Here is a 27,090-nt window from a genome sequence, read left to right on the forward strand (position 1 = left end):
GAGCACCTCCTCCCAGCTGCCCACTGCACTGAGGCTAGGTAACACGGTCACCACCGATAAATCCGTGATAATCGAAGACTTCAACAAGCATTTCTCAATGGCTGGCCATGCCTTCCTCCTGGCGACTCCAACCTTGGCCAACAGCCCCGCCCCCCCCGCTGCTACTCGCCCAAGCCTCCCCAGCTTCTCCTTTACCCAAATCCAGATAGCAGATGTTCTGAAAGAGCTGGAAAACCTGGACCCATACAAATCAGCTGGGCTTGACAATCTGGACCCCCTATTTCTGAAACTGTCCGCCGCCATTGTCGCACCCCCTATTACCAGCCTGTTCAACCTCTCCTTCGTATCATCTGAGATCCCCAAGGATTGGAAAGCTGCCGCGGTCATCCCCCTCTTCAAAGGGGGAGACACCCTGGACCCAAACTGTTACAGACCTACAGTGGGGAGAACAAGTATTTGATACACTGCCGATTTTGCAGGTTTTCCTACTTACAAAGCATGTAGAGGTCTGTAATTTTTATCATAGGTACACTTCAACTGTGAGAGAAGGAATCTAAAACAAAAATCCAGAAAATCACATTGTATGATTTTTAAGTAATTAATTTGCATTTTATTGCATGACATAAGTATTTGATACATCAGAAAAGCAGAACTTAATATTTGGTACAGAAACCTTAGTTTGTAATTACAGAGATCATACGTTTCCTGTAGTTCTTGACCAGGTTTGCACACACTGCAGCAGGGATTTTGGCCCACTCCTCCATACAGATCTTCTCCAGATCCTTCAGGTTTCGGGGCTGTCGCTGGGCAATACGGACTTTCGGCTCCCTCCAAAGATTGTCTATTGGGTTCAGGTCTGGAGACTGGCTAGGCCACTCCAGGACCTTGAGATGCTTCTTACGGAGCCACTCCTTAGTTGCCCTGGCTGTGTGTTTCGGGTCGTTGTCATGCTGGAAGACCCAGCCACGACCCATCTTCAATGCTCTTACTGAGGGAAGGAGGTTGTTGGTCAAGATCTCGCGATACATGGCCCCGTCCATCCTCCCCTCAATACGGTGCAGTCGTCCTGTCCCCTTTGCAGAAAAGCATCCCCAAAGAATGATGTTTCCACCTCCATGCTTCACGGTTGGGATGGTGTTCTTGGGGTTGTACTCATCCTTCTATTCCTCCAAACACGGCGAGTGGAGTTTAGAGCAAAAAGCTCTATTTTTGTCTCATCAGACCACATGACCTTCTCCCATTCCTCCTCTGGATCATCCAGATGGTCATTGGCAAACTTCAGACGGGCCTGGACATGCGCTGGCTTGAGCAGGGGGACCTTGCGTGCGCTGCAGGATTTTAATCCATGACGGCGTAGTGTGTTACTAATGGTTTTCTTTGAGACTGTGGTCCCAGCTCTCTTCAGGTCATTGACCAGGTCCTGCCGTGTAGTTCTGGGCTGATCCCTCACATTCCTCATGATCATTGATGCCCCACGAGGTGAGATCTTGCATGGAGCCCCAGACCGAGGGTGATTGACCGTCATCTTGAACTTCTTCCATTTTCTAATAATTGTGCCAACAGTTGTTGCCTTCTCTCCAAGCTGCTTGCCTATTGTCCTGTAGCCCATCCCAGCCTTGTACAGGTCTACAATTTATCCCTGATGTCCTTACACAGCTCTCTGGTCTTGGCCATTGTGGAGAGGTTGGAGTCTGTTTGATTGAGTGTGTGGACAGGTGTCTTTTATACAGGTAACAGGTTCAAACAGGTGCAGTTAATACAGGTAATGAATGGAAAACAGGAGGGCTTCTTAAAGAAAAACTAACAGGTCTGTGAGAGCCGGAATTCTTACTGGTTGGTAGGTGATCAAATACTTATGTCATGCAATAAAATGCAAATTAATTACTTAAAAATCATACAATGTGATTTTCTGGATTTTTGTTTTAGATTCCGTCTCTCACAGTTGAAGTGTACCTATGATAAAAATGACAGACCTCTACATGCTTTGTAAGTAGGAAAACCTGCAAAATCGGCAGTGTATCAAATACTTGTTCTCCCCACTGTATATCCATCCTGCCCTGCCTATCTAAGGTCTTCGAAAGCCAAGTCAACAAACAGATCACTGACCATCTCGAATCCCACCGTACCTTCTCCGCTGTGCAATCCGGTTTCCGAGCCGGTCACGGGTGCACCTCAGCCACGCTCAAGGTACTAAACGACATCATAACCGCCATCGATAAAAGACATTACTGTGCAGCCGTCTTCATCGACCTGGCCAAGGCTTTCGACTCTGTCAATCACCATATTCTTATCGGCAGACTCAGTAGCCTCGGTTTTTCTAATGACTGCCTTGCCTGGTTCACCAACTACTTTGCAGACAGAGTTCAGTGTGTCAAATCGGAGGGCATGTTGTCCGGTCCTCTGGCAGTCTCTATGGGGGTACCACAGGGTTCAATTCTCGGGCCGACTCTTTTCTCTGTATACATCAATGATGTTGCTCTTGCTGCGGGCGATTCCCTGATCCACCTCTACGCAGACGACACCATTCTATATACTTCCGGCCCTTCCTTGGACACTGTGCTATCTAACCTCCAAACGAGCTTCAATGCCATACAACACTCCTTCCGTGGCCTCCAACTGCTCTTAAACGCTAGTAAAACCAAATGCATGCTTTTCAACCGTTCGCTGCCTGCACCCGCACGCCCGACTAGCATCACCACCCTGGACGGTTCCGACCTAGAATATGTGGACATCTATAAGTACCTAGGTGTCTGGCTAGACTGCAAACTCTCCTTCCAGACTCATATCAAACATCTCCAATCCAAAATCAAATCAAGAATCGGCTTTCTATTCCGCAACAAAGCCTCCTTCACTCACGCCGCCAAACTTACCCTAGTAAAACTGATTATCCTACCGATCCTCGACTTCGGCGATGTCATCTACAAAATAGCTTCCAACACTCTACTCAGCAAACTGGATGCAGTTTATCACAGTGCCATTAGTTTTGTTACTAAAGCACCTTATACGACCCACCACTGCGACCTGTATGCCCTAGTCGGCTGGCCCTCGCTACATGTTCGTCGTCAGACCCACTGGCTCCAGGTCATCTACAAGGCTATGCTAGGTAAAGTGCCGCCTTATCTCAGTTCACTGGTCACGATGGCTACACCCACCCGCAGCACGCGCTCCAGCAGGTGTATCTCACTGATCATCCCTAAAGCTAAAACCTCATTTGGACGCCTTTCCTTCCAGTTCTCTGCTGCCTGCGACTGGAACGAATTGCAAAAATCTCTGAAGTTGGAGACTTTTATCTCCCTCAACAACTTTAAAAATCTGCTATCCGAGCAGCTAACCGATCGCTGCAGCTGTACATAGTCCATCTGTAAACTACCCACCCAATTTACCTACCTCACCCCCCATACTGCTTTTATTTATTTACTTTTCTGCTCTTTTGCACACCAGTATCTCTTCTTGCACATGATCATCTGATGATTTATCACTCCAGTGTTAATCTGCTAAATTGTAATTATTCGATTTATTGCCTACCTCATGCCTTTTGCACACATTGTATATAGATTCTCTTTTTTTCTACCATGTTATTGACTTGTTTATTGTTTACTCCATGTGTAACTCTGTGTTGTCTGTTCACACTGCTATGCTTTATCTTGGCCAGGTCGCAGTTGCAAATGAGAACTTGTTCTCAACTAGCCTACCTGGTTAAATAAAGGTGAAAAAAATAAATAATAAATAAATAAAAATAAGGGACAAGGTGCCATTTCAGACTCATAACATGTTATATAAGGGACAGGGTGCCATTTCAGACTCATAACATGTTATATAAGGGACAAGGTGCCATTTCAGACTCATAACATGTTATATAAGGGACAAGGTGCCATTTCAGACTCATAACATGTTATATAAGGGACAAGGTGCCATTTCAGACTCATAACATGTTATATAAGGGACAAGGTGCCATTTCAGACTCATAACATGTTATATAAGGGACAATGTGCCATTTCAGACTCATAACATGTTATATAAGGGACAAGGTGCCATTTCAGACTCATAACATGTTATATAAGGGACAAGGTGCCATTTCAGACTCATAACATGTTATATAAGGGACAAGGTGCCATTTCAGACTCATAACATGTTATATAAGGGACAGGGTGCCATTTCAGACTCATAACATGTTATATAAGGGACAAGGTGCCATTTCAGACTCATAACATGTTATATAAGGGACAAGGTGTCATTTCAGACTCATAACATGTTATATAAGGGACAAGGTGTCATTTCAGACTCATAACATGTTATATAAGGGACAAGGTGCCATTTCAGACTCATAACATGTTATATAAGGGACAAGGTGCCATGTCAGACTCATAACATGTTATATAAGGGACAAGGTGCCATTTCAGACTCATAACATGTTATATAAGGGACAAGGTGTCATTTCAGACTCATAACATGTTATATAAGGGACAAGGTGCCATTTCAGACTCATAACATGTTATATAAGGGACAAGGTGCCATTTCAGACTCATAACATGTTATATAAGGGACAAGGTGCCATGTCAGACTCATAACATGTTATATAAGGGACAAGGTGCCATTTCAGACTCATAACATGTTATATAAGGGACAAGGTGCCATTTCAGACTCATAACATGTTATATAAGGGACAAGGTGCCATTTCAGACTCATAACATGTTATATAAGGGACAAGGTGCCATTTCAGACTCATAACATGTTATATAAGGGACAAGGTGCCATTTCAGACTCATAGCATGTTATATAAGGGACAGGGTGCCATTTCAGACTCATAACATGTTATATAAGGGACAAGGTGCCATTTCAGACTCATAACATGTTATATAAGGGACAAGGTGCCATTTCAGACTCATAACATGTTATATAAGGGACAAGGTGCCATTTCAGACTCATAACATGTTATATAAGGGACAAGGTGCCATTTCAGACTCATAACATGTTATATAAGGGACAAGTTGCCATTTCAGACTCATAACATGTTATATAAGGGACAAGGTGCCATTTCAGACTCATAACATGTTATATAAGGGACAATGTGCCATTTCAGACTCAATAAAGTGCCCACAAGAAGGACGTACAAAAAGTGATTAATTGATCGACTGATTAAGTGACGTTACCAGGCTCCGCCCCCGTGTGTAGACCCTGAGGTGACCTCTGACCCTCAGTGACCTCTGAAGCCCCTCCCACTGGGGCATGGCTAACCCCAGTAGACCGGAAATGACTGGACAGGAGAACCAAATATGGGCCTCTCCACTGCCGTCCTCTACAGCTGCCCTGCACACACACACACACACACACACACACACACACACACACACACACACACACACACACACACACACACACACACACACACACACACACACACACACACACACACACGATTAACTCACACACACACACACACGATTAACTCACACAAATATGCAAACACACACACCCCAACACACACAATAAACTTGTTAACTCACTTGGCTTCGGCCTGAAACACAGCAGAGGTAGAATTACAGGGAGGCTGAGGCCTAGTACACCTCTCCTATATGAAAGAGAGAGACAGTTAGCTGTGTGACCTGGAATAACCTTTCCCATGACTCTGTGAACTCCTGATTACTAACCACGGACTGACACTGACTGTGTGTGTGTGGGAGTCTGTGTATGCTAGGTGTACCTGTGTGTATATACTGCCACACAGAGAGCAAGTCCACTGCAGCTGCAGGTAGAGAACACACACCACGTGACCTCTGACCCGGCCCACAACGCACTGCTCAGCCCCTGCCAATGCCCACACACCCAGAAGGATCATGGGCGGAGGAGAGTCACATGACCTGGAGAGAGAGACAAGGAAGAGGAAAAGGAGAGAAGAGACTTCAGACTGGAGGCCGAGAGAAAATGGAGGAGAGGGTGAAGGCCGAGAGAAAATGGAGGAGGGTGGAGGTCGAGAGAAAATGGAGGAGAGGGTGGAGGTCGAGAGAAAATGGAAGAGAGGGTGGAGGTCGAGAGAAAATGGAGGAGAGGGTGGAGGTCGAGAGAAAATGGAAGAGAGGGTGGAGGTCGAGAGAAAATGGAGGAGAGGGTGGAGGTCGAGAGAAAATGGAAGAGAGGGTGGAGGTCGAGAGAAAATGGAGGAGAGGGTGGAGGTCGAGAGAAAATGGAGGAGAGGGTGGAGGTCGAGAGAAAATGGGAGAGGAGGCAGAGTGAATGAGGAGAGGAGGCAGAGTGAATGAGGAGAGGAGGCAGAGTGAATGAGGAGAGGAGGCAGAGTGAATGAGGAGAGGAGGTAGAGTGAATGAGGAGAGGAGGTAGAGTGAATGAGGAGAGGAGGTAGAGTGAATGAGGAGAGGAGGCAGAGTGAATGAGGAGAGGAGGTAGAGTGAATGGGGAGAGGAGGCAGAGTGAATGAGGAGAGGAGGCAGAGTGAATGAGGAGAGGAGGCAGAGTGAATGAGGAGAGGAGGCAGAGTGAATGAGGAGAGGAGGTAGAGTGAATGGGGAGAGGAGGCAGAGTGAATGAGGAGAGGAGGCAGAGTGAATGAGGAGAGGAGGCAGAGTGAATGAGGAGAGGAGGCAGAGTGAATGAGGAGAGGAGGCAGAGTGAATGAGGAGAGGAGGCAGAGTGAATGAGGAGAGGAGGCAGAGTGAATGAGGAGAGGAGGCAGAGTGAATGAGGAGAGGAGGCAGAGTGAATGAGGAGAGGAGGCAGAGTGAATGAGGAGAGGAGGCAGAGTGAATGAGGAGAGGAGGCAGAGTGAATGAGGAGAGGAGGCAGAGTGAATGAGGAGAGGAGGCAGAGTGAATGAGGAGAGGAGGCAGAGTGAATGAGGAGAGGAGGTAGAGTGAATGAGGAGAGGAGGTAGAGGACTCACTGGGTGTCAGTCTTTCCCAGGGCCATGATGGTCAAACAGCTGACTGGGACAGAACGACAATACACCCCTCCTACCCTGCAACACACAAACACACAAAATAAGTTGAGCACCTGACAACCTTTTTTGTTCAAGCTGGGCTGAAACATTTTAATAGACCTTCTGGAGTGTTTTAATAGACCTTCTGGAGTGTTTTAATACACCTTCTGGAGTGTTTAAATACACCTTCTGGAGTGTTTAAATACACCTTCTGAAGTGTTTTAATACACCTTCTGGAGTGTTTAAATACACCTTCTGGAGTGTTTAAATACACCTTCTGGAGTGTTTAAATACACCTTCTGAAGTGTTTAAATACACCTTCTGGAGTGTTTTAATACACCTTCTGGAGTGTTTTAATACACCTTCTGGAGTGTTTTAATACACCTTCTGGAGTGTTTTAATACACCTTCTGGAGTGTTTTAATACACCTTCTGGAGTGTTTTAATACACCTTCTGAAGTGTTTAAATACACCTTCTGGAGTGTTTAAATACACCTTCTGGAGTGTTTAAATACACCTTCTGGAGTGTTTAAATACACCTTCTGGAGTGTTTTAATACACCTTCTGGAGTGTTTTAATACACCTTCTGGAGTGTTTTAATACACCTTCTGGAGTGTTTAAATACACCTTCTGGAGTGTTTTAATACACCTTCTGGAGTGTTTTAATACACCTTCTGGAGTGTTTTAATACACCTTCTGGAGTGTTTAAATACACCTTCTGGAGTGTTTTAATACACCTTCTGGAGTGTTTTAATACACCTTCTGGAGTGTTTAAATACACCTTCTGGAGTGTTTTAATACACCTTCTGAAGTGTTTAAATACACCTTCTGGAGTGTTTAAATACACCTTCTGGAGTGTTTAAATACACCTTCTGAAGTGTTTAAATACACCTTCTGGAGTGTTTAAATACACCTTCTGGAGTGTTTTAATACACCTTCTGGAGTGTTTTAATACACCTTCTGGAGTGTTTTAATACACCTTCTGAAGTGTTTAAATACACCTTCTGAAGTGTTTTAATACACCTTCTGGAGTGTTTTAATACACCTTCTGAAGTGTTTAAATACACCTTCTGAAGTGTTTTAATACACCTTCTGAAGTGTTTAAATACACCTTCTGAAGTGTTTTAATACACCTTCTGAAGTGTTTAAATACACCTTCTGGAGTGTTTTAATACACCTTCTGGAGTGTTTAAATACACCTTCTGGAGTGTTTTAATACACCTTCTGAAGTGTTTAAATACACCTTCTGGAGTGTTTAAATACACCTTCTGGAGTGTTTAAATACACCTTCTGGAGTGTTTTAATACACCTTCTGAAGTGTTTAAATACACCTTCTGAAGTGTTTTAATACACCTTCTGAAGTGTTTAAATACACCTTCTGGAGTGTTTTAATACACCTTCTGAAGTGTTTAAATACACCTTCTGAAGTGTTTTAATACACCTTCTGAAGTGTTTAAATACACCTTCTGGAGTGTTTTAATACACCTTCTGGAGTGTTTAAATACACCTTCTGGAGTGTTTTAATACACCTTCTGAAGTGTTTAAATACACCTTCTGGAGTGTTTAAATACACCTTCTGGAGTGTTTAAATACACCTTCTGGAGTGTTTAAATACACCTTCTGGAGTGTTTTAATACACCTTCTGAAGTGTTTAAATACACCTTCTGGAGTGTTTTAATACACCTTCTGAAGTGTTTTAATACACCTTCTGGAGTGTTTTAATACACCTTCTGGAGTGTTTTAATACACCTTCTGGAGTGTTTTAATACACCTTCTGGAGTGTTTTAATACACCTTCTGGAGTGTTTAAATACACCTTCTGGAGTGTTTTAATACACCTTCTGGAGTGTTTTAATACACCTTCTGGAGTGTTTTAATACACCTTCTGAAGTGTTTTAATACACCTTCTGGAGTGTTTAAATACACCTTCTGGAGTGTTTAAATACACCTTCTGGAGTGTTTAAATACACCTTCTGGAGTGTTTAAATACACCTTCTGGAGTGTTTAAATACACCTTCTGGAGTGTTTTAATACACCTTCTGGAGTGTTTTAATACACCTTCTGGAGTGTTTTAATACACCTTCTGAGGTGTTTAAATACACCTTCTGGAGTGTTTAAATACACCTTCTGAGGCGTTTTAATACACCTTCTGAGGTGTTTTAATACACCTTCTGAGGTGTTTTAATACACCTTCTGAAGTGTTTTAATACACCTTCTGAGGTGTTTTAATACACCTTCTGAAGTGTTTAAATACACCTTCTGAAGTGTTTTAATACACCTTCTGAAGTGTTTAAATACACCTTCTGAAGTGTTTTAATACACCTTCTGAAGTGTTTAAATACACCTTCTGGAGTGTTTAAATACACCTTCTGGAGTGTTTAAATACACCTTCTGGAGTGTTTAAATACACCTTCTGGAGTGTTTTAATACACCTTCTGGAGTGTTTTAATACACCTTCTGGAGTGTTTTAATACACCTTCTGGAGTGTTTAAATACACCTTCTGGAGTGTTTTAATACACCTTCTGGAGTGTTTTAATACACCTTCTGGAGTGTTTTAATACACCTTCTGGAGTGTTTAAATACACCTTCTGGAGTGTTTTAATACACCTTCTGGAGTGTTTTAATACACCTTCTGGAGTGTTTAAATACACCTTCTGGAGTGTTTTAATACACCTTCTGAAGTGTTTAAATACACCTTCTGGAGTGTTTAAATACACCTTCTGGAGTGTTTAAATACACCTTCTGAAGTGTTTAAATACACCTTCTGGAGTGTTTAAATACACCTTCTGGAGTGTTTTAATACACCTTCTGGAGTGTTTTAATACACCTTCTGGAGTGTTTTAATACACCTTCTGAAGTGTTTAAATACACCTTCTGAAGTGTTTTAATACACCTTCTGGAGTGTTTTAATACACCTTCTGAAGTGTTTAAATACACCTTCTGAAGTGTTTTAATACACCTTCTGAAGTGTTTAAATACACCTTCTGAAGTGTTTTAATACACCTTCTGAAGTGTTTAAATACACCTTCTGGAGTGTTTTAATACACCTTCTGGAGTGTTTAAATACACCTTCTGGAGTGTTTTAATACACCTTCTGAAGTGTTTAAATACACCTTCTGGAGTGTTTAAATACACCTTCTGGAGTGTTTAAATACACCTTCTGGAGTGTTTTAATACACCTTCTGAAGTGTTTAAATACACCTTCTGAAGTGTTTTAATACACCTTCTGAAGTGTTTAAATACACCTTCTGGAGTGTTTTAATACACCTTCTGAAGTGTTTAAATACACCTTCTGAAGTGTTTTAATACACCTTCTGAAGTGTTTAAATACACCTTCTGGAGTGTTTTAATACACCTTCTGGAGTGTTTAAATACACCTTCTGGAGTGTTTTAATACACCTTCTGAAGTGTTTAAATACACCTTCTGGAGTGTTTAAATACACCTTCTGGAGTGTTTAAATACACCTTCTGGAGTGTTTAAATACACCTTCTGGAGTGTTTTAATACACCTTCTGAAGTGTTTAAATACACCTTCTGGAGTGTTTTAATACACCTTCTGAAGTGTTTTAATACACCTTCTGGAGTGTTTTAATACACCTTCTGGAGTGTTTTAATACACCTTCTGGAGTGTTTTAATACACCTTCTGGAGTGTTTTAATACACCTTCTGGAGTGTTTAAATACACCTTCTGGAGTGTTTTAATACACCTTCTGGAGTGTTTTAATACACCTTCTGGAGTGTTTTAATACACCTTCTGAAGTGTTTTAATACACCTTCTGGAGTGTTTAAATACACCTTCTGGAGTGTTTAAATACACCTTCTGGAGTGTTTAAATACACCTTCTGGAGTGTTTAAATACACCTTCTGGAGTGTTTAAATACACCTTCTGGAGTGTTTTAATACACCTTCTGGAGTGTTTTAATACACCTTCTGGAGTGTTTTAATACACCTTCTGAGGTGTTTAAATACACCTTCTGGAGTGTTTAAATACACCTTCTGAGGCGTTTTAATACACCTTCTGAGGTGTTTTAATACACCTTCTGAGGTGTTTTAATACACCTTCTGAAGTGTTTTAATACACCTTCTGAGGTGTTTTAATACACCTTCTGAAGTGTTTAAATACACCTTCTGAAGTGTTTTAATACACCTTCTGAAGTGTTTAAATACACCTTCTGAAGTGTTTTAATACACCTTCTGAAGTGTTTAAATACACCTTCTGGAGTGTTTTAATACACCTTCTGGAGTGTTTAAATACACCTTCTGGAGTGTTTTAATACACCTTCTGAAGTGTTTAAATACACCTTCTGGAGTGTTTAAATACACCTTCTGGAGTGTTTAAATACACCTTCTGGAGTGTTTAAATACACCTTCTGGAGTGTTTTAATACACCTTCTGAAGTGTTTAAATACACCTTCTGGAGTGTTTTAATACACCTTCTGAAGTGTTTTAATACACCTTCTGGAGTGTTTTAATACACCTTCTGGAGTGTTTTAATACACCTTCTGGAGTGTTTTAATACACCTTCTGGAGTGTTTTAATACACCTTCTGGAGTGTTTAAATACACCTTCTGGAGTGTTTTAATACACCTTCTGGAGTGTTTTAATACACCTTCTGGAGTGTTTTAATACACCTTCTGGAGTGTTTTAATACACCTTCTGGAGTGTTTAAATACACCTTCTGAGGTGTTTAAATACACCTTCTGAGGTGTTTTAATACACCTTCTGAAGTGTTTAAATACACCTTCTGAAGTGTTTTAATACACCTTCTGAAGTGTTTAAATACACCTTCTGGAGTGTTTAAATACACCTTCTGAAGTGTTTAAATACACCTTCTGGAGTGTTTTAATACACCTTCTGGAGTGTTTTAATACACCTTCTGAGGTGTTTTAATACACCTTCTGAAGTGTTTAAATACACCTTCTGAAGTGTTTAAATACACCTTCTGGAGTGTTTTAATACACCTTCTGAGGCGTTTTAATAGAAGGTGTTTTAATACACCTTCTGGAGTGTTTTAATACACCTTCTGAAGCGTTTTAATACACCTTCTGGAGTGTTTTAATACACCTTCTGGAGTGTTTTAATACACCTTCTGAGGCGTTTTAATACACCTTCTGAGGCGTTTTAATACACCTTCTGAGGCGTTTTAATACACCTTCTGAGGTGTTTTAATACACCTTCTGAGGTGTTTTAATACACCTTCTGAGGTGTTTTAATACACCTTCTGGAGTGTTTTAATACACCTTCTGGAGTGTTTTAATACACCTTCTGAAGCGTTTTAATACACCTTCTGGAGTGTTTAAATACACCTTCTGAGGTGTTTAAATACACCTTCTGAAGTGTTTAAATACACCTTCTGAAGTGTTTTAATACACCTTCTGAAGTGTTTAAATACACCTTCTGAAGCGTTTTAATACACCTTCTGAGGTGTTTAAATACACCTTCTGAAGTGTTTTAATACACCTTCTGAAGTGTTTTAATACACCTTCTGAAGTGTTTAAATACACCTTCTGGAGTGTTTTAATACACCTTCTGAGGTGTTTAAATACACCTTCTGAAGTGTTTTAATACACCTTCTGGAGTGTTTTAATACACCTTCTGAAGTGTTTAAATACACCTTCTGAAGTGTTTTAATACACCTTCTGAAGTGTTTTAATACACCTTCTGAAGTGTTTAAATACACCTTCTGAGGTGTTTTAATACACCTTCTGAGGTGTTTTAATACACCTTCTGGAGTGTTTTAATACACCTTCTGGAGTGTTTAAATACACCTTCTGGAGTGTTTCAATACACCTTCTGGAGTGTTTTAATACACCTTCTGGAGTGTTTAAATACACCTTCTGGAGTGTTTTAATACACCTTCTGAAGTGTTTAAATACACCTTCTGGAGTGTTTAAATACACCTTCTGGAGTGTTTAAATACACCTTCTGGAGTGTTTAAATACACCTTCTGGAGTGTTTAAATACACCTTCTGGAGTGTTTTAATACACCTTCTGGAGTGTTTTAATACACCTTCTGAAGTGTTTAAATACACCTTCTGAAGTGTTTTAATACACCTTCTGGAGTGTTTTAATACACCTTCTGAAGTGTTTAAATACACCTTCTGAAGTGTTTTAATACACCTTCTGAAGTGTTTAAATACACCTTCTGAAGTGTTTTAATACACCTTCTGAAGTGTTTAAATACACCTTCTGAAGTGTTTAAATACACCTTCTGAAGTGTTTTAATACACCTTCTGAAGTGTTTAAATACACCTTCTGGAGTGTTTTAATACACCTTCTGGAGTGTTTAAATACACCTTCTGGAGTGTTTTAATACACCTTCTGAAGTGTTTAAATACACCTTCTGGAGTGTTTAAATACACCTTCTGGAGTGTTTAAATACACCTTCTGGAGTGTTTTAATACACCTTCTGAAGTGTTTAAATACACCTTCTGAAGTGTTTTAATACACCTTCTGAAGTGTTTAAATACACCTTCTGGAGTGTTTTAATACACCTTCTGAAGTGTTTAAATACACCTTCTGAAGTGTTTTAATACACCTTCTGAAGTGTTTAAATACACCTTCTGGAGTGTTTTAATACACCTTCTGGAGTGTTTAAATACACCTTCTGGAGTGTTTTAATACACCTTCTGAAGTGTTTAAATACACCTTCTGGAGTGTTTAAATACACCTTCTGGAGTGTTTAAATACACCTTCTGGAGTGTTTAAATACACCTTCTGGAGTGTTTAAATACACCTTCTGGAGCGTTTTAATACACCTTCTGAAGCGTTTTAATACACCTTCTGGAGCGTTTTAATACACCTTCTGGAGTGTTTTAATACACCTTCTGGAGTGTTTTAATACACCTTCTGGAGTGTTTTAATACACCTTCTGGAGTGTTTAAATACACCTTCTGGAGTGTTTTAATACACCTTCTGGAGTGTTTTAATACACCTTCTGGAGTGTTTTAATACACCTTCTGAAGTGTTTTAATACACCTTCTGGAGTGTTTTAATACACCTTCTGGAGTGTTTAAATACACCTTCTGGAGTGTTTAAATACACCTTCTGGAGTGTTTAAATACACCTTCTGGAGTGTTTAAATACACCTTCTGGAGTGTTTAAATACACCTTCTGGAGTGTTTAAATACACCTTCTGAGGTGTTTAAATACACCTTCTGAAGTGTTTAAATACACCTTCTGAAGTGTTTTAATACACCTTCTGAAGTGTTTAAATACACCTTCTGAAGCGTTTTAATACACCTTCTGAGGTGTTTAAATACACCTTCTGAAGTGTTTTAATACACCTTCTGAAGTGTTTTAATACACCTTCTGAAGTGTTTAAATACACCTTCTGGAGTGTTTTAATACACCTTCTGAGGTGTTTAAATACACCTTCTGAAGTGTTTTAATACACCTTCTGGAGTGTTTTAATACACCTTCTGAAGTGTTTAAATACACCTTCTGAAGTGTTTTAATACACCTTCTGAAGTGTTTTAATACACCTTCTGAAGTGTTTAAATACACCTTCTGAGGTGTTTTAATACACCTTCTGAGGTGTTTTAATACACCTTCTGGAGTGTTTTAATACACCTTCTGGAGTGTTTAAATACACCTTCTGGAGTGTTTTAATACACCTTCTGGAGTGTTTTAATACACCTTCTGGAGTGTTTAAATACACCTTCTGGAGTGTTTTAATACACCTTCTGAAGTGTTTAAATACACCTTCTGGAGTGTTTAAATACACCTTCTGGAGTGTTTAAATACACCTTCTGGAGTGTTTAAATACACCTTCTGGAGTGTTTAAATACACCTTCTGGAGTGTTTTAATACACCTTCTGGAGTGTTTTAATACACCTTCTGGAGTGTTTTAATACACCTTCTGAAGTGTTTAAATACACCTTCTGAAGTGTTTTAATACACCTTCTGGAGTGTTTTAATACACCTTCTGAAGTGTTTAAATACACCTTCTGAAGTGTTTTAATACACCTTCTGAAGTGTTTAAATACACCTTCTGAAGTGTTTAAATACACCTTCTGAAGTGTTTAAATACACCTTCTGAAGTGTTTAAATACACCTTCTGAAGTGTTTTAATACACCTTCTGAAGTGTTTAAATACACCTTCTGGAGTGTTTTAATACACCTTCTGGAGTGTTTAAATACACCTTCTGGAGTGTTTTAATACACCTTCTGAAGTGTTTAAATACACCTTCTGGAGTGTTTAAATACACCTTCTGGAGTGTTTAAATACACCTTCTGGAGTGTTTTAATACACCTTCTGAAGTGTTTAAATACACCTTCTGAAGTGTTTTAATACACCTTCTGAAGTGTTTAAATACACCTTCTGGAGTGTTTTAATACACCTTCTGAAGTGTTTAAATACACCTTCTGAAGTGTTTTAATACACCTTCTGAAGTGTTTAAATACACCTTCTGGAGTGTTTTAATACACCTTCTGGAGTGTTTAAATACACCTTCTGGAGTGTTTTAATACACCTTCTGAAGTGTTTAAATACACCTTCTGGAGTGTTTAAATACACCTTCTGGAGTGTTTAAATACACCTTCTGGAGTGTTTAAATACACCTTCTGGAGTGTTTAAATACACCTTCTGGAGTGTTTTAATACACCTTCTGAAGCGTTTTAATACACCTTCTGAAGCGTTTTAATACACCTTCTGGAGTGTTTTAATACACCTTCTGGAGTGTTTTAATACACCTTCTGGAGTGTTTTAATACACCTTCTGGAGTGTTTTAATACACCTTCTGGAGTGTTTAAATACACCTTCTGGAGTGTTTAAATACACCTTCTGGAGTGTTTTAATACACCTTCTGGAGTGTTTTAATACACCTTCTGAAGTGTTTTAATACACCTTCTGGAGTGTTTTAATACACCTTCTGGAGTGTTTTAATACACCTTCTGGAGTGTTTAAATACACCTTCTGGAGTGTTTAAATACACCTTCTGGAGTGTTTAAATACACCTTCTGGAGTGTTTAAATACACCTTCTGGAGTGTTTAAATACACCTTCTGGAGTGTTTAAATACACCTTCTGGAGTGTTTTAATACACCTTCTGGAGTGTTTTAATACACCTTCTGGAGTGTTTTAATACACCTTCTGAGGTGTTTAAATACACCTTCTGGAGTGTTTAAATACACCTTCTGGAGTGTTTAAATACACCTTCTGAGGTGTTTTAATACACCTTCTGAAGTGTTTTAATACACCTTCTGGAGTGTTTTAATACACCTTCTGAAGCGTTTTAATACACCTTCTGGAGTGTTTAAATACACCTTCTGAGGTGTTTAAATACACCTTCTGAGGTGTTTTAATACACCTTCTGAAGTGTTTAAATACACCTTCTGAAGTGTTTTAATACACCTTCTGAAGTGTTTAAATACACCTTCTGAAGTGTTTTAATACACCTTCTGAAGTGTTTAAATACACCTTCTGGAGTGTTTTAATACACCTTCTGGAGTGTTTAAATACACCTTCTGGAGTGTTTTAATACACCTTCTGAAGTGTTTAAATACACCTTCTGGAGTGTTTAAATACACCTTCTGGAGTGTTTAAATACACCTTCTGGAGTGTTTAAATACACCTTCTGGAGTGTTTTAATACACCTTCTGAAGTGTTTAAATACACCTTCTGGAGTGTTTAAATACACCTTCTGGAGTGTTTTAATACACCTTCTGGAGTGTTTTAATACACCTTCTGGAGTGTTTTAATACACCTTCTGGAGTGTTTTAATACACCTTCTGGAGTGTTTTAATACACCTTCTGGAGTGTTTTAATACACCTTCTGGAGTGTTTAAATACACCTTCTGGAGTGTTTTAATACACCTTCTGGAGTGTTTTAATACACCTTCTGGAGTGTTTTAATACACCTTCTGAAGTGTTTTAATACACCTTCTGGAGTGTTTAAATACACCTTCTGAGGTGTTTAAATACACCTTCTGAGGTGTTTTAATACACCTTCTGAAGTGTTTAAATACACCTTCTGAAGTGTTTTAATACACCTTCTGAAGTGTTTAAATACACCTTCTGGAGTGTTTAAATACACCTTCTGAAGTGTTTAAATACACCTTCTGGAGTGTTTTAATACACCTTCTGAGGCGTTTTAATACACCTTCTGAGGTGTTTTAATACACCTTCTGGAGTGTTTTAATACACCTTCTGAAGCGTTTTAATACACCTTCTGAAGTGTTTTAATACACCTTCTGGAGTGTTTTAATACACCTTCTGGAGTGTTTTAATACACCTTCTGAGGTGTTTTAATACACCTTCTGAGGCGTTTTAATACACCTTCTGAGGTGTTTTAATACACCTTCTGAGGTGTTTTAATACACCTTCTGGAGTGTTTTAATACACCTTCTGGAGTGTTTTAATACACCTTCTGAAGCGTTTTAATACACCTTCTGGAGTGTTTAAATACACCTTCTGAGGTGTTTAAATACACCTTCTGAAGTGTTTAAATACACCTTCTGAAGTGTTTTAATACACCTTCTGAAGTGTTTAAATACACCTTCTGAAGCGTTTTAATACACCTTCTGAGGTGTTTAAATACACCTTCTGAAGTGTTTTAATACACCTTCTGAAGTGTTTTAATACACCTTCTGAAGTGTTTAAATACACCTTCTGGAGTGTTTTAATACACCTTCTGAGGTGTTTAAATACACCTTCTGAAGTGTTTTAATACACCTTCTGGAGTGTTTTAATACACCTTCTGAAGTGTTTAAATACACCTTCTGAAGTGTTTTAATACACCTTCTGAAGTGTTTTAATACACCTTCTGAAGTGTTTAAATACACCTTCTGAGGTGTTTTAATACACCTTCTGAGGTGTTTTAATACACCTTCTGAAGTGTTTTAATACACCTTCTGAAGTGTTTTAATACACCTTCTGAGGTGTTTTAATACAGTATGTCAGTATGTCTGTGTGCGTGTTTGATGTGTTACCGTGACAGCCTGCGTTGGAAGCTGGTCAACAGGACAGTGTTTCCAGGTACCAGGCCGGGAGGGTAGGGGGTGCGGCTTAGGTCCAAATAGACCTGCAGGCTCCGCCCTCTGGGCTCCACACACACCGTCAACCTCACACTCAGCCCTGCCTCCACGTCTACACACACAGGTCAAACACACACACACAGGTCAAACACAAACACACAGGTCAAACACAAACACACAGGTCAAACACACACACACAGGTCAAACACAAACACAAAGGTCAAATACAAAAACACAGGTCAAACACACAGGTCAAACACAAACACATTGAATCAACATATACGCCTATACTGGGAGACTGTAGAGCTGCGGTGTCCAACGTTTACTCCAACCCTGTTCCTGTGTGTGTCTCGTACCTCTCCGTGTAGGAGTGTGTGTCTCGTACCTCTCCGTGTAGGACTGTGTGTCTCGTACCTCTCCGTGTAGGACTGTGTGTCTCGTACCTCTCCGTGCAGGAGTGTGTGTCTCGTACCTCTCCGTGCAGGAGTGTGTGTCTCGTACCTCTCCGTGCAGGAGTGTGTGTCTCGTACCTCTCCGTGCAGGAGTGTGTGTCTCGTACCTCTCCGTGCAGGAGTGTGTGTCTCGTACCTCTCCGTGCAGGAGTGTGTGTCTCGTACCTCTCCGTGCAGGAGTGTGTGTCTCGTACCTCTCCGTGCAGGAGTGTGTGTCTCGTACCTCTCCGTGCAGGAGTGTGTGTCTCGTACCTCTCCGTGCAGGAGTGTGTGTCTCGTACCTCTCCGTGCAGGAGTGTGTGTCTCGTACCTCTCCGTGTAGGAGTGTGTGTCTCGTACCTTTCCGTGTAGGAGTGTGTGTCTCGTACCTCTCCGTGTAGGAGTGTGTGTCTCGTACCTCTCCGTGTAGGAGTGTGTGTCTCGTACCTCTCCGTGTAGGAGTGTGTGTCTCGTACCTCTCCGTGTAGGAGTGTGTGTCTCGTACCTCTCCGTGTAGGAGTGTGTGTCTCGTACCTCTCCGTGTAGGAGTGTGTGTCTCGTACCTCTCCGTGTAGGAGTGTGTGTCTCGTACCTCTCCGTGTAGGAGTGTGTGTCTCGTACCTCTCCGTGTAGGAGTGTGTGTCTCGTACCTCTCCGTGTAGGAGTGTGTGTCTCGTACCTCTCCGTGTAGGAGTGTGTGTCTCGTACCTCTCCGTGTAGGAGTGTGTGTCTCGTACCTCTCCGTGTAGGAGTGTGTGTCTCGTACCTCTCCGTGTAGGACTGTGTGTCTCGTACCTCTCCGTGTAGGAGTGTGTGTCTCGTACCTCTCTGTGTGGGAGTGTGTGTGGTCGTTCCTCTCTGTAGGGTGATCCTCTGAGAGATGACTCCATGGAACGAGACCAGATCCACCCCACTGCTACAACACACAGAGAGAGGTGATGGTGATGATGGTACTTGAGCCTACCTGATCTGCCCGACCGTTTAGTCATGGTAACTAGGCTTCTCCAAGCGCTGATGCTGCTGATGGTCATTACTAGTCTACCAAACTTGCTACCTGCCTGGTACTCAGCACTCTATTGTCCCTCTAATCAAACACTTCATGAGCTCAGTGTTACGCCATCACTACAGCCTGGGGTTCGATTCCCATCACTACAGCCTGGGGTTCGATCCCATCACTACAGCCTGGGGTTCGATCCCATCACTACAGCCTGGGGTTCGATCCCATCACTACAGCCTGGGGTTCGATCCCATCACTACAGCCTGGGGTTCGATCCCATCACTACAGCCTGGGGTTCGATCCCATCACTACAGCCTGGGGTTCGATCCCATCACTACAGCCTGGGGTTCGCTCCCATCATTACAGCCTGGGGTTCGATCCCATCACTACAGCCTGGGGTTCGATCCCATCACGACAGCCTGGGGGCTTTACTTGGCTCATTGCCCAAGCGACTCCTTGTGGCGGGCCGTAGTGTAGGCTGTAGTGATGGGATCGAACCCCAGGCTGTAGTGATGGGCCGGGCGCCTGCAGGCTGATTTCGGTTGTCACCCGAACAGTTTTTCCTCCGACACATCGGTACAGCTTCCAGGTTAAGGGAGCGGGTGTAAAGAAGCGCGGCTTGGCGGGTCATGTTTCAGAGGACAGATGACTCGACCTTCACCTCTCCTGAGCCCCTTGGGAAGTTACAGCCATGAGATAAGATCGTAATTTTGACTGTAGTGTTGTGGCGCTCGTGGATGAGGGCGTGCACTTCGTTATTTATCTCCGGTATTGAACACACTATTCTCCGTCTTAAATTTGATCGTTTATTTACATATTAGGGTACCTGAGGATTGATTAAAAACGTTGTTTGACTTGTTTGGACGAAGTTTATTGGTAACTTTTGGGATTCCTTTGTATGCATTTTGAACGGGTGGATTACTGAATCAAACGCGCCAACTAAACTGGCTTTTTTGGGATATAAAGAAGGACTTTATCGAACAAAAACGACCATTTGTTATGTAGCTGGGACCCTTGGGATTGCAAACAGAGGAAGATCTTCAAAGGTAAGTGATTTATTTTATCACAATTTCTGACTTTCGTGACACCTCTGCTGGTTTGGAAAACGTTTTTAATGCTTTTGTACGCGGGGCGCTGTCCTTAGATAATCGCATGGTGTGCTTTCGCCGTAAAGCCTTTTTGAAATCTGACAAAGCGGCTGGATTAACAAGAAGTTACGCTTTTAAATGATATATGACACTTGTATTTTTATGAATGTTTAATATTACGATTTTTTTATTTTTTATTTCGCGCTCTGCAATTTCACCGGATGTTGTCAAGTTGGGTCGCTAACGGCACGTCTAGCCCGTTAAGCAAGGCAAACTCAAACAGCCACAGATAAAGTATTTGAAATAATTGTTTAAGTATTTGAAATCCAGGTCTGGATGGCAATGATGAAGGTTATCTGTGGCTCTGTGGTCTGGGTGATGAAGGTTATCTGTGGCTCTGTGGTCTGGGTGATGAAGGTTATCTGTGGCTCTGTGGTCTGGGTGATGAAGGTTATCTGTGGCTCTGTGGTCTGGGTGATGAAGGTTATCTGTGGCTCTGTGGTCTGGGTGATGAAGGTTATCTGTGGCTCTGTGGTCTGGGTGATGAAGGTTATCTGTGGCTCTGTGGTCTGGGTGATGAAGGTTATCTGTGGCTCTGTGGTCTGGGTGATGAAGGTTATCTGTGGCTCTGTGGTCTGGGTGATGAAGGTTATCTGTGGCTCTGTGGTCTGGGTGATGAAGGTTATCTGTGGCTCTGTGGTCTGGGTGATGAAGGTTATCTGTGGCTCTGTGGTCTGGGTGATGAAGGTTATCTGTGGCTCTGTGGTCTGGGTGATGAAGGTTATCTGTGGCTCTGTGGTCTGGGTGATGAAGGTTATCTGTGGCTCTGTGGTCTGGGTGATGAAGGTTATCTGTGGCTCTGTGGTCTGGGTGATGAAGGTTATCTGTGGCTCTGTGGTCTGGGTGATGAAGGTTATCTGTGGCTCTGTGGTCTGGGTGATGAAGGTTATCTGTGGCTCTGTGGTCTGGGTGATGAAGGTTATCTGTGGCTCTGTGGTCTGGGTGATGAAGGTTATCTGTGGCTCTGTGGTCTGGGTGATGAAGGTTATCTGTGGCTCTGTGGTCTGGGTGATGAAGGTTATCTGTGGCTCTGTGGTCTGGGTGATGAAGGTTATCTGTGGTCTGTGGTCTGGGTGATGAAGGTTATCTGTGGCTCTGTGGTCTGGGTGATGAAGGTTATCTGTGGCTCTGTGGTCTGGGTGATGAAGGTTATCTGTGGCTCTGTGGTCTGGGTGATGAAGGTTATCTGTGGCTCTGTGGTCTGGGTGATGAAGGTTATCTGTGGCTCTGTGGTCTGGGTGATGAAGGTTATCTGTGGTCTGTGGTCTGGGTGATGAAGGTTATCTGTGGCTCTGTGGTCTGGGTGATGAAGGTTATCTGTGGCTCTGTGGTCTGGGTGATGAAGGTTATCTGTGGCTCTGTGGTCTGGGTGATGAAGGTTATCTGTGGCTCTGTGGTCTGGGTGATGAAGGTTATCTGTGGCTCTGTGGTCTGGGTGATGAAGGTTATCTGTGGCTCTGTGGTCTGGGTGATGAAGGTTATCTGTGGCTCTGTGGTCTGGGTGATGAAGGTTATCTGTGGCTCTGTGGTCTGGGTGATGAAGGTTATCTGTGGTCTGTGGTCTGGGTGATGAAGGTTATCTGTGGCTCTGTGGTCTGGGTGATGAAGGTTATCTGTGGCTCTGTGGTCTGGGTGATGAAGGGTATCTGTGGCTCTGTGGTCTGGGTGATGAAGGTTATCTGTGGCTCTGTGGTCTGGGTGATGAAGGTTATCTGTGGCTCTGTGGTCTGGGTGATGAAGGTTATCTGTGGCTCTGTGGTCTGGGTGATGAAGGTTATCTGTGGTCTGGGTGATGAAGGTTATCTGTGGCTCTGTGGTCTGGGTGATGAAGGTTATCTGTGGCTCTGTGGTCTGGGTGATGAAGGTTATCTGTGGCTCTGTGGTCTGGGTGATGAAGGTTATCTGTGGCTCTGTGGTCTGGGTGATGAAGGTTATCTGTGGCTCTGTGGTCTGGGTGATGAAGGTTATCTGTGGCTCTGTGGTCTGGGTGATGAAGGTTATCTGTGGCTCTGTGGTCTGGGTGATGAAGGTTATCTGTGGCTCTGTGGTCTGGGTGATGAAGGTTATCTGTGGCTCTGTGGTCTGGGTGATGAAGGTTATCTGTGGCTCTGTGGTCTGGGTGATGAAGGTTATCTGTGGCTCTGTGGTCTGGGTGATGAAGGTTATCTGTGGCTCTGTGGTCTGGGTGATGAAGGTTATCTGTGGCTCTGTGGTCTGGGTGATGAAGGTTATCTGTGGTCTGTGGTCTGGGTGATGAAGGTTATCTGTGGCTCTGTGGTCTGGGTGATGAAGGTTATCTGTGGCTCTGTGGTCTGGGTGATGAAGGTTATCTGTGGCTCTGTGGTCTGGGTGATGAAGGTTATCTGTGGCTCTGTGGTCTGGGTGATGAAGGTTATCTGTGGCTCTGTGGTCTGGGTGATGAAGGTTATCTGTGGCTCTGTGGTCTGGGTGATGAAGGTTATCTGTGGCTCTGTGGTCTGGGTGATGAAGGTTATCTGTGGCTCTGTGGTCTGGGTGATGAAGGTTATCTGTGGTCTGTGGTCTGGGTGATGAAGGTTATCTGTGGCTCTGTGGTCTGGGTGATGAAGGTTATCTGTGGCTCTGTGGTCTGGGTGATGAAGGTTATCTGTGGTCTGTGGCTCTGTGTGATTTCTTGGTCTATAATTTTTTCCCCATTTATCCAGAGTTCGGAGTTCCAAACCCTGATGGTGTCAACAGAGATGGTCGCCTCGCTTCGAGTTCTTAGGACATTATGCAGTTTTTAGTTTTTATTATGTATTATTTCTTACATTGTTACCCCAGGAAATCTTAAATCTTGTTACATACAGCCGGGAAGAACTATTGGATATAAGAGCGACGTCAACTTACCAACATTACGACCAGGAACACGACCAGGATCCTCTGTTCGGACCACCACTCAGGACAATGGATTTAATTCCAGTAGTCGACCCAAAACAACGGCGCATCAGACTAAAGCGGACGAAGCGGCCTCCTGGTCAGGCTCCGTAGACGTGCACATTGCCCACCGCTCCCCAGTATACTAGTAGCCAATGTCCAGTCTCTCGACAACACGGCAGACGAAATTCGAGCAAGTGTTGTCTTCCAGAGACATCAAAGATTGTAACATTCTCTGTTTCATGGAAACATGGCTCTCTTGGGATATGTTGTCAGAATCGTGCCCTCAAGGAACTTCACTGGACTCTATGTAAACTGGAAACCATATATCCTGGGGACGCATTTATTGTATCTGGGGATTTTAACAAAGCAAATTTGAGAACAAGGCTTCCTAAATTCTATCAGCATATTGACTGTAGCACTCGCGCTGGAAAAACACTGGATCACCTCTACTCTAACTTCCACGATGCATACAAGGCCCTCCCCCGCCCTCCCTTCAGCAAATCCGACCACGACTCCATCTTGCTCCTACCGTCCTATAGGCAGAAACTCAAACAGGATGTACCAGTGACAAGAACCATTCAACGCTGGTCCGATCAATCGGAAGCCACGCTTCAAGATTGTTTTGATCACGCGGACAGGAATATGTTCCGGTCAGTCTCAGAGAACGACATCGGTGAGTGAGTTTATAAAGAAGAGCATTGAAGATGTCGTAGCCACTGTGACTATTAAAACATAGAAACTGTAGATGGATGGCGCAAAACTGAAAGCGTGATCCACCGCATTTAACCATGGAGAGAGGTCTGGGAACATGGCCAAATATAAACAGTGTAGTTATTCCCTCCGCAAGGCAATCAAACAAGAGAAATGCCGGTACAGGGACAAGGTGGAGTCGCAATTCAACGGCTCAGACACGAGACGTTATTGGTAGGGTCGACAGGAAATCATGGACTACAAAAACAGCCAAGTCACGGACACCAACATCACGCTTCCAGACAAAGTAAACACCTTCTTTGTCCACTTTGAGGATATAACAGTGGCACAGACAGTCTGGTGAAGAAGGCGCAACAGCGCCTCTTCAACCTTAGGAGGCTGAAGAAATGTGGCTTGTCACCAAAAACACTCAAACTTTTACAGATGCACAATGGAGAGCATCCTGTCGGGCTGTATCACCGCCTGGTATGGCAACTGCTCCGCCCGCAACCGCAAGGCTCTCCAGAGGGTAGTGAGGTCTGCACAACGCATCACCGGGGGCAAACTACCTGCCCTCCAGGACACCTACACCACCCGATGTCACAGGAAAGCCATAAAGATCATCAAGGACAACAACCACCCGAGCCACTGCCTGTTCACCCCGCTATCATCCAGAAGGCGAGGTCAGTACAGGTGCATCAAAGCTGGGACAGAGAGAGCTCAGCTTCGATCTCAAGGCCATCAGACTGTTAAACAGCCATCACTAACTCAGAGGCTGCTGCCTACATTGAGACCCAATCACTGGCCACTTTAATAAATGGATCACTTTGTACAATGCCACTTTAAATAACGCCATTTTAATAATGTTTACATATCTTACATTACTCATCTCATATGTATATACTGTATTTTATACCATCTACTGCATCTTGCCTATGCCGCTCGGCCATCGCTCAGCCATATATTTATATGTGCATATTCTCATTCACCCCTTTAGATTTGTGTATACTAGGTAGTTGTTGGGAATTGTTAGATTACTTGTTAGATATTACTGCACTGTCGGAACTAGAAGCACAAGCATTTAGCTATACACTCGCATTAACATCTGCTAACCATGTGACCAATAACATCTGCTAACCATGTGACCAATAACATTTGATTTGTATGTGTAGATTTGTTTTCTTACCTGCAGTCCAGGACCTCAGCCACAGACATGACCTTCTGAGAAATGGACTGGAGGAGAGAGAGGTCAGGGGGTTAACTAGAGGAGAGAGAGGTCAGGGGGTTAACTGGAGGAGAGAGAGGTCAGGGGGTTAACTGGAGGAGAGAGAGGTCAGGGGGTTAACTAGAGGAGAGAGAGGTCAGGGGGTTAACTGGAGGAGAGAGAGGTCAGGGGGTTAACTAGAGGAGAGAGAGGTCAGGGGGTTAACTAGAGGAGAGAGAGGTCAGGGGGTTAACTGGAGGAGAGAGAGGTCAGGGGGTTAACTGGAGGAGAGAGAGGTCAGGGGGTTAACTGGAGGAGAGAGAGGTCAGGGGGTTAACTAGAGGAGAGAGAGGTCAGGGGGTTAACTGGAGGAGAGAGAGGTCAGGGGGTTAACTGGAGGAGAGAGAGGTCAGGGGGTTAACTAGAGGAGAGAGAGTTCAGGGGGTTAACTAGAGGAGAGAGAGGTCAGGGGGTTAACTGGAGGAGAGAGAGGTCAGGGGGTTAACTAGAGGAGAGAGAGGTCAGGGGGTTAACTAGAGGAGAGAGAGGTCAGGGGGTTAACTGGAGGAGAGAGAGGTCAGGGGGTTAACTAGAGGAGAGAGAGGTCAGGGGGTTAACTAGAGGAGAGAGAGGTCAGGGGGTTAACTGGAGGAGAGAGAGGTCAGGGGGTTAACTGGAGGAGAGAGAGGTCAGGGGGTTAACTAGAGGAGAGAGAGTTCAGGGGGTTAACTAGAGGAGAGAGAGGTCAGGGGGTTAACTGGAGGAGAGAGAGGTCAGGGGGTTAACTAGAGGAGAGAGAGGTCAGGGGGTTAACTGGAGGAGAGAGAGGTCAGGGGGTTAACTAGAGGAGAGAGAGGTCAGGGGGTTAACTAGAGGAGAGAGAGGTCAGGGGGTTAACTGGAGGAGAGAGAGGTCAGGGGGTTAACTAGAGGAGAGAGAGGTCAGGGGGTTAACTGGAGGAGAGAGAGGTCAGGGGGTTAACTAGAGGAGAGAGAGGTCAGGGGGTTAACTGGAGGAGAGAGAGGTCAGGGGGTTAACTGGAGGAGAGAGAGGTCAGGGGGTTAACTAGAGGAGAGAGAGTTCAGGGGGTTAACTAGAGGAGAGAGAGGTCAGGGGGTTAACTGGAGGAGAGAGAGGTCAGGGGGTTAACTGGAGGAGAGAGAGGTCAGGGGGTTAACTGGAGGAGAGAGAGGTCAGGGGGTTAACTAGAGGAGAGAGAGGTCAGGGGGTTAACTGGAGGAGAGAGAGGTCAGGGGGTTAACTGGAGGAGAGAGAGGTCAGGGGGTTAACTGGAGGAGAGAGAGGTCAGGGGGTTAACTAGAGGAGAGAGAGGTCAGGGGGTTAACTAGAGGAGAGAGAGGTCAGGGGTTAGAGTTCAGGGGTAATAGGTCAGGGGTTAGAGGTCAGGGGTTAACTGGAGGAGAGAGAGGTCAGCGTTTAGAGGTCAGGGGTTAACTGGAGGAGAGAGAGGTCAGGGTTTAGAGGTCAGGGGTTAACTGGAGGAGAGAAAGGTCAGGGGTTAGAGGTCAGGGGTTAACTGGAGGAGAGAAAGTCAGGGGTTAGAGGTCAGGGGTTAACTGGAGGAGAGAGAGGTCAGGGGTTAGAGGTCAGGGATTAACTGGAGGAGAGAGGGGTCAGGGTTTAGAGATCAGGGGTCAACTGGAGGAGAGAGAGGTCAGGGGTTAACTGGAGGAGAGAGAGGTCAGGCGTTAACTGGAGGAGAGAGGGGTCAGGGTTTAGAGGTCAGGGGTTAACTGGAGGAGAGAGAGGTCAGGGGTTAGAGGTCAGGGTTTACAGTTAGTGATCACTTCAAGGC

The 27,090-nt window shown here is 43.3% G+C and overlaps 1 protein-coding gene across 3 annotated transcripts in view; it reads right to left on the reverse strand.

The window, feature by feature from the left end:
- The window catches only part of ctc1 (CTS telomere maintenance complex component 1), a 74,882-nt gene that overhangs the window by 16,419 nt on the left and 31,373 nt on the right, over nucleotides 1-27,090 (reverse strand). The window contains exons 14-20 of one of the 3 annotated variants that reach the window (XM_071334244.1): nucleotides 25,257-25,303; nucleotides 19,162-19,250; nucleotides 17,862-18,018; nucleotides 6,896-6,970; nucleotides 5,702-5,858; nucleotides 5,505-5,569; nucleotides 5,151-5,307 (exon numbers count right to left, since the gene is read on the reverse strand). In XM_071334244.1, coding sequence (XP_071190345.1) covers nucleotides 5,151-5,307; nucleotides 5,505-5,569; nucleotides 5,702-5,858; nucleotides 6,896-6,970; nucleotides 17,862-18,018; nucleotides 19,162-19,250; nucleotides 25,257-25,303 — 747 coding nt within the window. Of the gene's footprint in view, nucleotides 1-5,150; nucleotides 5,308-5,504; nucleotides 5,570-5,701; nucleotides 5,859-6,895; nucleotides 6,971-17,861; nucleotides 18,019-19,161; nucleotides 19,254-25,256; nucleotides 25,304-27,090 lie in introns of those variants that run through there. The other 2 variants (XM_071334243.1, XM_071334245.1) reach the window with 2 other exon arrangements.

The sequence above is a fragment of the Salvelinus alpinus genome, chromosome 11 (genome assembly GCF_045679555.1).
Source record: "Salvelinus alpinus chromosome 11, SLU_Salpinus.1, whole genome shotgun sequence".
NCBI lineage: Eukaryota > Metazoa > Chordata > Actinopteri > Salmoniformes > Salmonidae > Salvelinus > Salvelinus alpinus.